Here is a 14,964-nt window from a genome sequence, read left to right as displayed (position 1 = left end):
CGCCGCAACGGGATAAAGCGAGAGGCAGCGACCAAGCAGCAGTGGGGGTAACACGGGAAACGAGAAACGAGCGGCGCCGCAAGCGCGACGAGGCCCGAGCGAGACCGAGCGAGGGGAGACCACGTGGTGTCGCGGCGAGCAGTGGGAGGGCGTAACGGGCGCGGATGCAGGGGAACGGGAGGGAAGAGCTTCCCCTCGGCTCTGCGGTTGATTAGTTGATACCCGTCCGTTGCCGAGGGTAGATCGTTGCGAGCTGCGTCGTCTCCTATGTGTGTTTCTACGCTGCGTATTCGTATCGTGTACACTTCTACTGTGCTTCTGAACACCGTCGAGCGTTCTCATTGTACCCGGTGAACCGTGCCTCGTTTCTCCTCCCTGTGTTCTCGCCCACCTTTTTTGTGTAAACGAGCCCACGAAACAGCGTGTGTGTTGGACGACTCTCGAGAGGAGGAAAGTGACCAGTGTGCAAAAGTGGTGTGTGCGACGTCGACTATACTTGGGTTCCCTTGTGTTTTCGGTTTCTTGTTTCTTTCTCTCTCTTTCTCGCTTGCTTACGCGTTCTCTCAACTTGTTCTTGGCTCGACGCCACCCCCTGCTTCACGACAATTTTTTTGTTGTCTTGTTTTTTCTCCCTCGGTTTTGATTGTTCTTTCCTCGAGACCAGTGAATAACAGTGCGTACAGGCTATGACCTGGGATACCGTTGGATATACCTGAGGATAACGGAGGACATATCCATTACTCCTGGCAGGACTTCGTCGTGACGGAAGGGAGCCAACATAACCTCTTCGAAGGACTCTGACGATAAGATGTACCCCAGTGCCGGTATAAACGCGGCGGCAGCTGTGGCTGTGGCAGCTGCGGCACGGCACCCGGTAAGTGGTTTTATTTCTTTTTCTCTTGCTCGATCGTCCTTCTCACCCCACCTCTCCGAGCGTTCTTCTTTTTCGTTCTCTCTGCACCTTTCTCTCTGCTCTGCAGACCTGTAAATAATGCTCGAACTGTTTGAACTTTGAATACGAATTTGTTACTCGACCGACTCCAACCCGCGCTCATTGTTCCGTCGGTTCGATAAATTCGTATTTGAATGTTCCGCGTTAGGAACTATTCGAATGAATCAACGTTTTGGAGGTGTCAGTTCCTAGTGTATGTTCTTACGTAATAGTATGCTCGGAAATCTATTTATTTTTATGAAAATTTCAAAAACGATGAAACACGATCGAATACATTTTCAACAAGAAATATTTTTAATTTATTACAATCCAAAAATAAGAGTATTGTAGTGTGAAAATAATGCGCGACAGTGAGAAATATTTGGTATAATTTAGAGGTCCGTCGATTTGAATCGATTGAGAATTTTCCGTTCTACTCGTTAAGTTTTCGTGTTACAACGTTATGTGTTTCGGATGTACAATTGATGTTCGAACTTGTACATTACTGTTCCGATGTTCTGCGTGCACGTTTGACAGGAATGACTGGCACGGTCTTCCGATGAAAATATCGAAAATGATCGCCGATATTGAGACATTTCCGGGCGAGAGAGTTTTTAGTTTCCCACCGTTTAATCGCGGTCGACCGTATAATTCGATTCGACACGGCTGATACGAGCGAGTATACCGCGCTATTGCAACACCTAGAGTTTCTAATGCGGCGAATCAGATTCAAACTCTCACCTTAAAATACCGATTTCGGCTCGAGCTGAAGATCACAGCCGATGTTTAGCGCACACAATCATATTTGTTGAATGTAGAACAAAGTTGCGATATTGTCTATATTTGCGAAAAGATTTTATTTAACTGAACAACTTATGACATTAAACGAGATTGATAAATCAAAAAGATAAGACGTGCGTAGTTTGATTTCAATTTAAAGACGGAACCTGTGGAAGAAAATTTGAAATTATATTTTGCTCGTGGACGAAGCATTGAAATTTGTCCAAAATAAATCTGACAGTGACAAAGAATTGACTATTTCGGCAATATCAATAATATTCTACAAATTAAATGGAAATACATACACGCCATCTGTATTCACGTTATTCGGCCGCGTTTAAGAGTGTATCGCTCGTTCATAAATGTTATTACTGCGATGAAGCGATTTCGGTGAACCTGAATCGGGGAACAAACTTCACAAGGTTCACAGAGCCGAGCGAATCGATTAAACAAATTCGGACCGCACCGGTGTAAAAAGCATCGAACTTTTACAGAATTAAAATTTCTTAAAAAATTATCAAAAAAATAACAGGCAATCTGCACTCGTGATCCAGTCAACTATATAAATCTGTCTCGAATTTATTATTTAAAGTTTTGTAAATGATTTCGCATTGATACACGATTCTCTCTTTCTCCAGAGAAATTCCGACGCCTTCCAAATGAGAATGTAATCGCGCGCAAGGTCGGCAACCGTACAATCGTCCGATACATTCGTTCTCAGAGAGTTAATCACACGCAACGAAAACCGCAGTTTGCAATGAATCACGCGCAAGGCACCGCTTATTGTTGTTACCGATCGAACCGCTTATCGGGCACGTTTCTACTTATCGGGAAATTATACGTGTCGCGAGAAGGCCGTTTAACATGACCGGCTGCCCTTGCCGCATCTCGCTGTCAATAGCCGGTCATTACTGGTATAAAGTAACCGTGAAAATATTCAGATCGCCCGCGAGATATGCATTAACGTTGCGCCGCGGCGTTTCCCCCCTCCCGACATTGTCGTGCTCTCGGGCGCGAAAGAGAGCGAGAGCGTGCGTCCACTCGGGCACAATACAAACTCGACGAAATGAAATCCAACCTTGCCGGGGCTCGCTACCAATTTAAATCGGGCACGCCCGTAAGAAATAAGGTTGCGAAAATTGCACCTGGTAACCCGTCGCCGGCGCGATTCTTTTTCACATATATGTCTCTTCTCCGTTACTCGGACTCTCTCTGTCGCTATCTTCCTCTACTTTTTTCAATTCCCGTCGATTTTCCTCGCAGCTCACCGCCTCGGGTATCGAATACGCATCCGCGCGATGCCCCCGTGCTCGAAAATCCTTTCAATTGTGAGCGTACTTTCGATAAGTATCGCGTTCGTTGCAGTATACCGATCCCGAGCTCCTCTACCCATGCTAATTCGAGTTACCGATATCGACCGGGCAGCCGGCTGTAGAGCCTCCCGACGGATAGATTCGTAGCCCATGGTCTCCCGTCCTCTTTCTATCTCTTTGGTCCGTGTGTGTGTGTGTGTGTGTGTCTCTGTGTGTGTGTGTGTGTGTATATATGTGTGTGTTTTTTTATCATTGGCGTCACTCGAACGGAATAGAAAGGCAGACCTGGAAAGTACTGTCAGAGCTTTTTTTTTTCGACGGGCTCCACGGTTCGAACGGCAGCGACGGCGAGTCGCGCGTACCCGCTGCCAGACGGACTCTCTTTCAGATCGTTAGTCGAACGAATCCCGGGTCCCGTATTTATTTTCTCTCGATAGTTTACCCACGTACCGCGCCCCCTTCGCACCCCCCGTCCTTTCCCCGGTTTTTCGACCCTGCAGATCCCCGAACTCTCTTTTCGCTCCTCTCCTCCGTTCTTCGCCGGAACACACACGGCCCCGAAACTTCATCACGCGCTAGACCGTTCGCCCCGTTCCGTCGGCTCGAATATTCAATTTAATTGGACGTCGGATCGCGGGTCTTATTTAGACCCATATTGCGCGTGCTAACTTGCCTCACGACCCACAGTCAATTTATAACGTTAATGGCAATGATAATGGCTCCGCTGCGCCGTCGCACGCTGGTCTCGGACTCGTCTAAAGTTGGACGACATCTGTATCTCTGTTAATTATACGTTATTCGTTGCTAATAAGACTGTCCCGGCGGATTTTGCCGTCGCGGTTTCCGATTTTGGAATTATTTGTTTGCGCCGGACTGATAAACTTACCTCTGTAAAATATTGTACATTGTGTTTTCAACGTTGGGAATAAAAAACTTTTCTAGCAAGTTTGACGAATGTCTCTACACATAATTTAAATTGTTTTGTAAAATATTCTGGGTCGGATTGAAATGTCTGTATATTCGACGAAATATTAAGGCTTTGTAAATCAAATAGTATCGACTGCGTGGGCTTGATTAATTAAAACTCAGCATGCGTCTGTATTTATCGATAGAGGCTGTTTGCAACCTACGCCATCGTACGTATATGTGTGTACACAGAAAGCTACGAATGCGGAGCACCAGAATATAAATCGAAGATCTAGGAATAGGCAAGAACGTGAAAAATTAATTGGAACACGTGAGTCTTGAAAATTTGATGCCGACACGTATAGATAGTTGAAACGTAGTTCGGAATAACAAATCGCGCTTGCACAATTCATCTTGAAGTCATTATAAATCCAATATCGCGGGCATTTTAGAAGAAAGTCTTCTCCGTCGCATTGCTAAAAATACATTACGGTTCTTCTATAAATAAGCGTTCAACTCTCCAAGTTGTAAATAAGCTAATAGTCACGTTACCCGAAGACAGTTGACTTTTAACTTGAAAACTACTATCTAAAAGCGTTTGATCGTTTTTTTTTTTACGTTTCCGCAGAAGTAAGCGCATAACAGAACTACGTACTTGACACACAGCACGTGCCTAAGCTGTTTGAACTTGGGCAACAATTGTGGAAGCATTTGCAATTCGCGCTTGTCATAAAAATTCAATAGAGTGGTTGTGGAAACTATCGAAGAGACGAAGTTGTACAGTACTCGTTGCACACAAAACTGTCATAGTACATTCTACGTTGCTAACATCGATGATTTTTAAAACGACGCGAACAAAACGTTATATAAAATCATAATTCTTATTTATTAGATTTAATTGAAACAATTTACTTAACCGCTCTTCTAAAGTAGAAATTCACATATTAATTAAATACTATTAAATGAAAGTTATTTTTAAGAAAGATTGAATTAAAATTATTCATGAAAAAGTAACTCGTTGTAAGTCATTAATTTTTCATAAGTTCGATAAAAATTCTTCAACGACGTATTTCCAGAAAGATTAAAGACTACCGAAGAATATTTCTAGGTACAGTCTTCGTGTCCACTCGAAAGTACAATGTACTTAAAAAAAAAAAATAACAAGAGCATGGCCGATTCAATGCGAGGATTAAAGTTTCTGTTGAATCGAAATGCGGCGCACACGTTCCAAGTAATATGCGACGCGGTCAGCGAACGTGTTAAAAGTTTGATATAAACATTTTTAACAATAAACGTCTCTCGAGGCGAGCGAGACGATGGCGGGTTTGTCTATATTCGTTTCGTCGACGGAGGGTAAACAGAAAGTCAACGAGACTCCGCAAACACGCTATAAAAATTTACATCGTCGGATCCGTTTTATACCTGGTGTTTGGTGGGTGCGCGCGCTACGTTTGCGGCAGACAGGCGGGGCGAAGAAAAGGAGCGAAGGAACGAACGGAGGGCAAAAGCGTTCGTAAACGGGGGGTCGCCGACGGAATAATATTTGGCCGGCGAGCAAATTTTCATTCGGCCGTAAACAGGCCGCTAGCTGACGCGGAAAAGCTCGTTCGGAACGACGAAAATAAATCCGTGTACCCGTGACCGCCACCGTCGGCCAATATCCACGATTACATTACGTCCGTATGTGGCGTCGTTCCGTATAGATGACACGTGGTGGTATCGACGATTACCGACCCGGCAAAGGCCAGGGAGAAGGGAAAACGGCCAAGGGGGATCGGGTGGGAGGAGTAAATCCCAGATAAGGAGGGACGTCTCTGTCGTTCAGAATTACCTGGAACTGCTGGAACGCTTCCAATACTGTATTGAAAGTGGAACAGATTTCCTCACTTTGAAAGTCCGGTTTCGGCGATCCATTTTTACTTTATCCTGTCGGCCGATCCTCCCTTTATTTTATTCCTGTCGTCCCTAATTCTCGGACGGGGTGCTCAGCCGATCCTGGAATACCCTGGAATCTCCGAAGGGTGTTAACGTGTTAAGTGCCGAAAATCGATTGCCACGAAATCAAGGTGATTTAGTTAGTGAAACTCAAACTAAAGAGTCCAAATTTATCGCGTCTTATATATTATTATTATTTTAACAAATATTGTAATAACACTATATCTGTAACAATTATAATATTATTTCGGTAGATATTATTATGTCAATAGAGACAGCTATTTTCAGTGCCGTTTCAACCCTTGTTATATTCTTCAAGAGATTAGAAAATATCGATTTTCTCAGATTTACATTAAAATACTTCCCGAGTTGCGTATTCAACTCCACCGATCTAAGCTCGTTACTCGTGCCACACCTGGTACAGTCGCGTTTGCGGCCGAAACGATCGCGCACGTGGGTCTCGGTTATCGTATCACGAGGGAAACCGTTTAAGCGCTAGGAAGATCGGTGGGTCGGCGGAAGTTAACGCTTTCAGTTTTATCGCGGCAGCGCTTGTCGCCGATGGGTTTCCGTAATCGATAGGGCTAATATAAAAATTCGCATCGTCGTCACGGTCGGTGTGCGACCATCCCCGGGCGGGTCGGTCGTAACTCCGGGGAGCATCTTTTCCCTATCCACGGGTCTAATCCTGTAATCCTTATTAACGCGGCCGGCTCGTAAAATTCGAGGCTGAACTTTCCCCTTGCAGGCCAGGCTACAATTCACAGAGAAGACAATTGATTGTTGGCAACTGCTTGCACTGTCAATACAGGTGTACCGGCCTGGTAACGAGCGAAAGGAAGAACGGGGGCGCGGGTCTCTGGCAAAGTAATGGCGAGGGAACGGGGGAAAAAGATGTTACCTGTGTCCCTCGTGATCGTCACCGACGATCCTGTTTACCTTCGATCGTCGTTCTCGATTGTTTGTCCGGCTTGTTACCCGGACTTCTCCTCGCACTTTTATCAATCGCTCGCAGTTTCGAATAATATTTTAGTTAGCACCGTTTATCGCGCGCGCGGTCGAATAAAATCGATACGGCATGAGGACTTTGATTCGAGTAGTTCGGAACGCTCGGTTTATCAGCGACGACGAAGGCAAAAGTAAACGATGATTTCTGGTGAAATCGTGCGACGCCGTTCAGCCTTGTTGCACGGTTTATCTTTTCTCCCGTTACTCGAGCGCGCGATATGTTTGCACACCGATATCGGTTCTTATAGTCTGGTTAATCCTTCTTAAAATCGAGACCGGAATTCTTATTTCGGAATTGCTCCTGTGCTACTTTCGTAATTCCTGTTCGATCGACGACTTTCGATAAGGGGCGTACCGATAAAAGCTTTTTCGGTGACTTGATTACCGGGTCCCTCCCCGCAATCTTCGGCTGTTTGCGCGCCATTCGATTTCCAGAAATCTCCGAGAGTGTGGCAATATGCTGTACAACAACCCATAGTTAAATTCGATCGTGTGAAAATACCGTGATTTATAGATCACCCTATTCAACGTTCGCAACGTCACTTACGCAAGAAAAATAGAAGGGGTTTTAGCTTGAAAATTTACACCATCTGCCTATCGTTCTCGCAGCAACCGATTTTACGACATCAATTCGCGAAATGTACGCAACGAAGATTTTTTGTACATTCCAGCTGGTAAACTAATCAATCGCTGGAGCATCGAAAAATGTCGAAGCGTTTCGAACTAGAAAAAAAAGTCATTCAGTTTCGGAAGACGGCTCGAGGACATTTTTGGCCAACCATACATTCCGCGGGTACACCCTGTACAATTCGTAATCCCGTTCTTTTGTGCCGCAAAAAAAATTCCTGGGGGAAAATTAAAATATCGGCTCGGGCCAGATTGGGGGGAACCGGTTCACCGGGGTTCCGACGAATTGAAATCGCGACGGCGATCAAACAAAGCCTTATCCTTAATTACAAAATCGCGATACGTGCAAAGAGTACGGCGACAACGATTGTTCGTCACATAATTGTCGTCTGGCGTGTAGATGATGGTAAGAGGGAGAGAGGAATGGAGTGGCGCAACTCGCGGGGACCGGAGACCGTAACGATGGTGCCGGAGGGGTTCGTGGGGGTCGCCGGGATATATTCAGCAGGATCAGAGTGAAATTGAAATCGAGACGAGGAGGACGACGATTAGGGGTGGGCGGAGGGGGGGATGGAGGGAGGGAGGGAGGGGGGCGGCGGCGGACTGGCTGGGGATGGCGACGAATAAAGGGGTTCGAAGTACGATTGCACGAAATTCGTGGTCCGCACGCTTGCGAGCTTCCGCAGAGACCGCAATATGCATTGGTAATTACACGGGATGAATTACACCGCGGAATGAGCGAAGCGTGTTACGTGTAATTGACGCGCATTATAAATCTCGCGACGTGCAAATAGCTGCTACGCGGACGGCTACACTCCCACGGATCGTTCCGCGAATCGATGTCCCGGCCTAGCCGTCCTTTTTTGGCGAGGCATCCACCATTTTCGTTCTGTCAAAATTAGCTACCCTTTCGCGGTGTTCATGGCCCGTTAATCTACCATCAGACGAATAACGGTAACGTTTTCACCCCTGCGACGCTCGGCGTAAATTTCTGCGACGATCTATAGATGCCCGATTTACCGTACCTTGTTAACTGATTTTAAGAATTAAAACAATTTCGTTTCTTAACACTTTGGGTTAAGAAGTAGTTTATAGTTTCTCCATATTAGGATTTGCAAGCTGTAGAAATATTGCTAAAGCAACTGTTGTCGTATAATTTTGCTTTGCGATATTAATTCAATCGTATAATATTAATTTAATTTTATGCGAGGTTCGCGAAACTTTTAAGAATTTCAACATAAATTTCAGAGCGCAGTACAATTGAACACAATTGACGAAACCTGGAAGTATGTAATATGAATTCTCTCTCGATTGCCGGATACGACACCTCCGCGCGTCGAACAACAAATGGTTATCCTTCGATCGCCGACGACACTCGGGGCCCTAGGTTCTCGAAGTCGCCGTTTCTTTCCCCGAGTACACTCGAAGTTGGTCAAATACATTTTTCATCGTTTCTTTCTCGCGACCCGGGACGCGAGTTCTCGGAGAACGTTGCCGGGTTTCGTTAATTTGCTCGGCACTCGAGCGGATCGCGTCGACCGAAATCGCGGGGTCGTCAACCGCTTCGTCGCACCGGTCGAACTTCGAATCCGCAGTTAGGCGACTCTCCGAGCGCGCGCGCTCGCCCGCCTCCAAAGAAGAGTTGCACCTTTCTTCTCGCTCGCGCGTCGTGACTCAGTTAAGCGGTCCGCTGCTTGACCGAGTTGACACAGGCGGTGTTATTGGCACTCTGGAGGGCCGCCAGGGTTGTTTACGTACAAGCTGTACAAATATTATTTCCGGGCAAACTGGCTCGCCGATCATTACGAAACTCCAGGCGGAAAGTTTTAACAGGGACCCTACCCCTCCTCCTCTTCCTCCTTCTCCTCCTCCTACTCCTCGCCACCCACTTCCGCCTCGACCCTCCAGACGATACTTTAAACTTCCCGGCGACCCGATTGTTATACTGTATCGACGGTGTTCCCTGGCCCGACCACTCCACCGCGGCCGGATGATTTCGTGCCACGACGAATTAACGTTCCACACTCGAGCTGACCGAGCTCTCGAAACGCTCGAGACGAGGAAATCTCTCGCGAAACCTACGTTTTCGTCGACCGATCCTCGCGGGACCCGTAATTTCAGTATTTAATCGTTCTTTTTTCTTTCTTTTTCTCTTTTTTTTACAAATTATAGGGCAGGTGCAGAAATTCTTGCGCATACACCCAATTTCTGAGTCTTCGCATTTAAAAACGTATATAACAAGGAAAGTTTTATGTACGAATTAATGATTCTTCTTTCAACGTTTACATATCACATATAAGATTTACGTAGAGATATTACGCTTTCTTTTATATCACTAGTATATGTCTTGTGAAAAATTTTCGTACAAATTAATTGCTATATAATCGGTAAAGAAAGCGTTGAAATTATTTACACGTTCAGTGTAAACGAGTTGCGATCAGAAAGTTATTATGAGATTCGAAAAATTTTATAACAGATACGGATTGTTTTGAATGAACATATCAACCGAAGGAGGAACTTCGAAAAGGTGTCTGTAATTGAGAGTAGCTAGAAAATCGTGATAAGAATAGAAGGATAAGTTGTAGAGATTACAGTACGTGCGTGAAATAAATCAAAGTTATTTGCAATCCGAACACCTTCGCCAGGGGTTTCGCTCGCACGTGTCACGTTTACGGAGCGACGGGCGCAGAGATTCGGAGTCGAGAAAAAAGCCCGACCGGCTGGCAAAGTAGAACGATATCTCGGTGCCCATGTAGCGCGCAGTACACATTCGATTCCGGCGGCCGATCTCGAATCAATTTCGAGGCGAGTCATGAAAAGAGCCACTCGAGATATTCCCCGGAACACGTCAACGACGAGCACACACGCGCGCGTCGCGTTATTTATAAGAGCAACGAGCCTGTGTCGTGATATCGGCCGATAAGCGTGCAATTGGCACGGTCGACTTATCGATGAGCACACACTCGTCGCCGCAGTCAGGCATTCGGTCATTCCGGTGTTCCAGCGAAATGCGCCTCCGACGCAACGCCGGCTCTCTCGCGATCTCTACGCGGTTCGATGGATCCACGCGCGGTTTTCCAGCGGAATCTGTAACGGAGCATCCGTATCGCGGGTAATCGGTTCCGTCGATGATGTGGCGCTCGATAAAGGCGTTCAAGAAGACCGTGACTCACTCGACGCGAAGCCCGTCTACGTAGAAAGCAAACGCGCTCGATGATTTATTATTTGCCGTGTACGGAGTGTGTTGCAGAATTGCCGTTGAAAAAGCCGACTCGCGAGGCGATTCGAAGCAACATTTTCCTTAGCGAGAATGTTCCCCGCGGTCTCGTTAACGAGTTATTAACGGGAAACATTGACCAATTAGAGCGCGAGTACGACCGTTGTCCCGCCCTTCCGACCACATTGCCGTGTCGAATTCGCTATCGCGCCTCCGTTCGTCCGTTGTACTTGATTTCCAATTGGTCCATGTTTCTCGTTAATAACTCGTTAACGAAGCCGCGAAGAACATTTTTGCAAACAATATTTTCCAAAGTATATAGCAGTTCTTTTCCAGATTATAATTTTCCACAGACTTGCGTTTTCATTAAGTTTATTCCAACATTCGTTCAACGTTCTCCATATTTTCTTTCTCCATTTTCTTAATGTGTCATCGTTGTATATCTTTACGTAATTTTTGTTACTAAGTAGAACAGCTTAGATCCATCAATTTTCATTAGATCCAGCGATAGTTTCTCAGTTACAACTATATTTTTGTTTGCATTAATCGTGCTGTATACCATTCTTATTTATACGTTACATCATTGTGTTCGCGTTAAATGAAAGTGCAGCTCGACGTTTGACGGGCGTGAATCACCGTCGTAAAAGCGTTAAAAACTTTGCGAAGCCGTTCCCACAGATCGACCGCGACCGGCGAATCCCGTGACGGTAATTTTGGACGTAATTTTAACGGAGAAAAATTCGTTGTTAATCGGCGGTTGCGGTCCACGTGGGACAGGTCCACCGAGGAATCTGGGGAACGGCAGTTGCAAAATCCAACAAATTATCCGTGTTATCTAGAATCGCGCTTTATCGAACCCGCCTCGTTGTGACGCCAACGCTCGAGAAGATCGATCACGTTTTCTCTCGGCAATTATTGTTCGTAATCTGCTTCTCGAAAGTTGCACGAACATTTTCAGAACAATAATTCTCAATTCGTTCAATGATTTCGCTTTCCGGCGATAATGATTCCGGCTAGTTGACAACGAAGTAATAATATTTAAATTTACTTATGTTACATACTTTTTATTTCTCATTTATTTCAACTATAGATACATGTTTATATTTATTTATGACAGTGACGAAAAATTATCCGTAATGTCCAATGAGATCATTCTCTTATAATAACAGGACGAGTGTAATTTTTGCTGTTTGTCAATGGGACATTGTTGCAAGGGTAACAAATGTTTTCCAAAGCGACTCGAAGCGTTTCATTTTCTTTTTTGATTATACAGCAATTTGTCTTCGGTAATCGGCGCGAGGTTTTATTCGCCGAAGAGAGGCGGATCGTTCGGCATACGTGATTTCTAACGACGCTTGGATCGTGGAATAACGTGCTCTCGGAGCCGGGGCAAATTACGTCGTTGCGCGCAATCTCGGGTCAGTCATTAGTTTATTGCCATATATCTTCGCGTACGGTTAGCCGCTAGACTTTGTTTCGCCGTGATTAAACCGATTCCCCTTTGACCCGCGATTCACCTAAGGAATCGCTCGTTCCAGCGAACGTTATCGCGGCCGTCGAGCATGATGCAACAACGATCCATCTCCGTGGAAAAATTCGTCAAGCGACTCGTCCTCGCGTGATTCTCAATCAAAACACTCTGGTGTTGACTCTGACGGTGTAAATGGATCGTGAAATCCTGCGGCGATTTCTATTTACGGTGCGCGGCAGAAACCGCGCGCGCACCAACCCCCCCTTACGTTCTTATTAATTGACATTGGCAGATAGCCTCGCGAAAAAAAAAGTAATATCGACGACGGCGCCGTTAGATTATTTTGATAGAAAATTGTGGATCAAAGTGATGCTTAATCGGTGTTTTATAAATACATTAATCGTTAACAAAAGTCGTAAATTTTAATCGCAATGTGCGACAGATATTCGGAAATATACAAAACATATTTGCGGATTTGTACGTTTATGGAAACGTTTCGCTACCTACGTGTCAACGATTTATTTGCGAGTCGATAATTTTTTTTTTCGAAGCAATTGGGAATTATAATGTGGATTTGAATGGTATTACTGTTACATTAACAATTCTTAACGGAGATATTGCTTCGTCTGTAAAAATTGAATGAAATTTATACGTAATCAATTTTCTTTGCAATCTTCAAGTACTTGTAATTGGCTATAAGATTACGTTGTTTTCTACAGCCATTGATCTAATCCACTTATTAAAAATTATACGATTCCTCGTAACGAGTTGTTCGTATAAAAATTGTGGGATGCTTGCGACTTAACATATTAATTAGAATTATATTAATCAGAATGGCTAAGGTCTGTTTAAGACTGGGTCATTTTATATTCACGTAAGAAAAAGTGCTATAAATATTATTTTAGTTGAATCACACATTTAGATGTAAACTAAAATATTCACCATTTATGAAAGAATACTCTTAGAACGAAAGTACATGTTCAAACATCTATGAACGTTTCTCAACCCTTCCATACTCCTTGCTTATTTTGACCAGTGAGATTCGCGATGAAATTTCTAGCAACAACCTTGTCAATTATAAATGTTATTCCGCAAATACTTAATCATTCAAGTAAAAGAGTTAGAACACGATAAGCATAGATTATCTTCTTCATTCCAAGAAACGATAGCAATCGAGAACGTTGTAATCGTTACAAGTATGAAGATAATGGCGCAGCAAGGGGTTAACCAGGCTAGGGTAAGTGTTAGTCGCGCGTCCTTTTTCTGTTCTGGCGTCAATCGGACACCGTGAATCCTTTTAGAAGCGAAGCGAGAAAAACGAGGAGGAGATGCCGTCGGCATTGTGTCCGCGATAATACCGACTAATTTGTAAAGGGCGGCCACCGATGAAAATCAAGAACACCATTGTCGCCTCGAAGTCCTTCGCGGGAACATGTCGGACAAAGCTGCTCGCGAGCGAAGTCCTTAAGATCGTTTCATTGTTCATAGAACCGTCGAGATCCTCTTTCCGCGGCTCATAGAGCGTCGCTGGTTTCCTACGAAACCGACGATATTATGCTCTCGACGCGGCCTGCCGCCTGTGCCTTGCTCTACTCGAGACTGGCAAAAAAGCGTTGTATTGTTTGCGACCCACTTTGTCAATATTTGCGGAAGTCGTTTCTGGGCGAGGTTGGTCGACGAACCTGGCGAAGTTCTGGTCGGCGAGGATCGTCCGGCCGACGATGCCGATAACGAACGGTTCCGACTATATCTTATCGGCGACGTGTTCCAGGTGTACACTCGATGAAATTGTTACAAATATTTCGAGATGCTTGCGAACGGAGTTACCGAGCGATCGAAAGACCCCGGGGAGAGCGAAGCTACGCGATAAACCAGTGTAAATTGTGATTAAACGACCGTTCCGGGTACGTTCCTGCAACTAGACTGCTTGTTTGCGCGCCTGGGACGTTCCGTAATCTTGTGGAAAATAATGTGAACAAGGTTGAAAATCGTGTGCGATGGATTCGGAAAGAGTTTTAGAAATTCATTTACCGGACGTATATTAATTATATGTGAAGCTCCACTCGCAATCGGGAAATAAGGAATTTCTCAAGTCGTTCGAAGTATCTTTATTTAGCGCAAACGCAATCGATTCGTAACTCTGTTTGTGAATTATTATCGAAATATAATGTTTCACGTTCTTCCATGGATACCGCAAAACCGTTTTCGATGCGTATTCTTTTCTTAAGACGACTGTCCACGGGAAACGCGTTACGCACTTCAGCTTTCGCGCACACATTCGGTCGCCACGGTCAACGATTAACTACTGTTGAGAAGTCCAGTGCAAATATATTTAATAATGCGCCATGCCATACCTAAACTTTGGTCTCCGCTGGAGGATCTTCGTTAGCGGACGACGTGATTCACCATGCGGGGCTCTTCGAGGGGCCCGGTTGTGTAATTAGGGAAGAAGGTATGGAAGAAGTTTTAAGCAGGTCGGCGGGTAGGTGAGAACAACAGGGTTCCCGTCCTGAGTAGCCTCTACGCCTCTCTCTCGCCGGCGAATTTCCTATGCCGGCCGGTGTGGATTATTGCGAGGGGACGGAATCGACTACGAAATTGAAGGGCTCCGGGCAATTTGGAACGGACCGCCCTAAAACTGCCGTCAATTTCCGTGTTAATGACCGAATTTGGGAAATGGTACTTGGACCCTCGTCACCATTAAAACGTCTTCGTATGGGTATCCTGCCCGTGGAACGCCGGAAAGTAACCGACTCCATTTTGCAAGGAGCCTTTA

At 45.2% G+C, this 14,964-nt stretch overlaps 1 protein-coding gene across 1 annotated transcript in view; it reads left to right on the top strand.

Moving 5' to 3' along the window:
• The first annotated feature begins 228 nt into the window (after nt 1-228).
• The window catches only part of LOC144476219 (protein groucho), an 80,178-nt gene continuing 65,442 nt past the window's right edge, over nt 229-14,964 (top strand). The window contains exon 1 of the mRNA XM_078192899.1: nt 229-874. Coding sequence (XP_078049025.1) covers nt 809-874 — 66 coding nt within the window. The 5' untranslated portion in view covers nt 229-808. The remainder of the gene's footprint in view (nt 875-14,964) is intronic.

The sequence above is a fragment of the Augochlora pura genome, chromosome 2, assembly GCF_028453695.1.
Source record: "Augochlora pura isolate Apur16 chromosome 2, APUR_v2.2.1, whole genome shotgun sequence".
Lineage (NCBI taxonomy): Eukaryota > Metazoa > Arthropoda > Insecta > Hymenoptera > Halictidae > Augochlora > Augochlora pura.
This window is presented reverse-complemented; position numbering and strand designations above follow the sequence as displayed.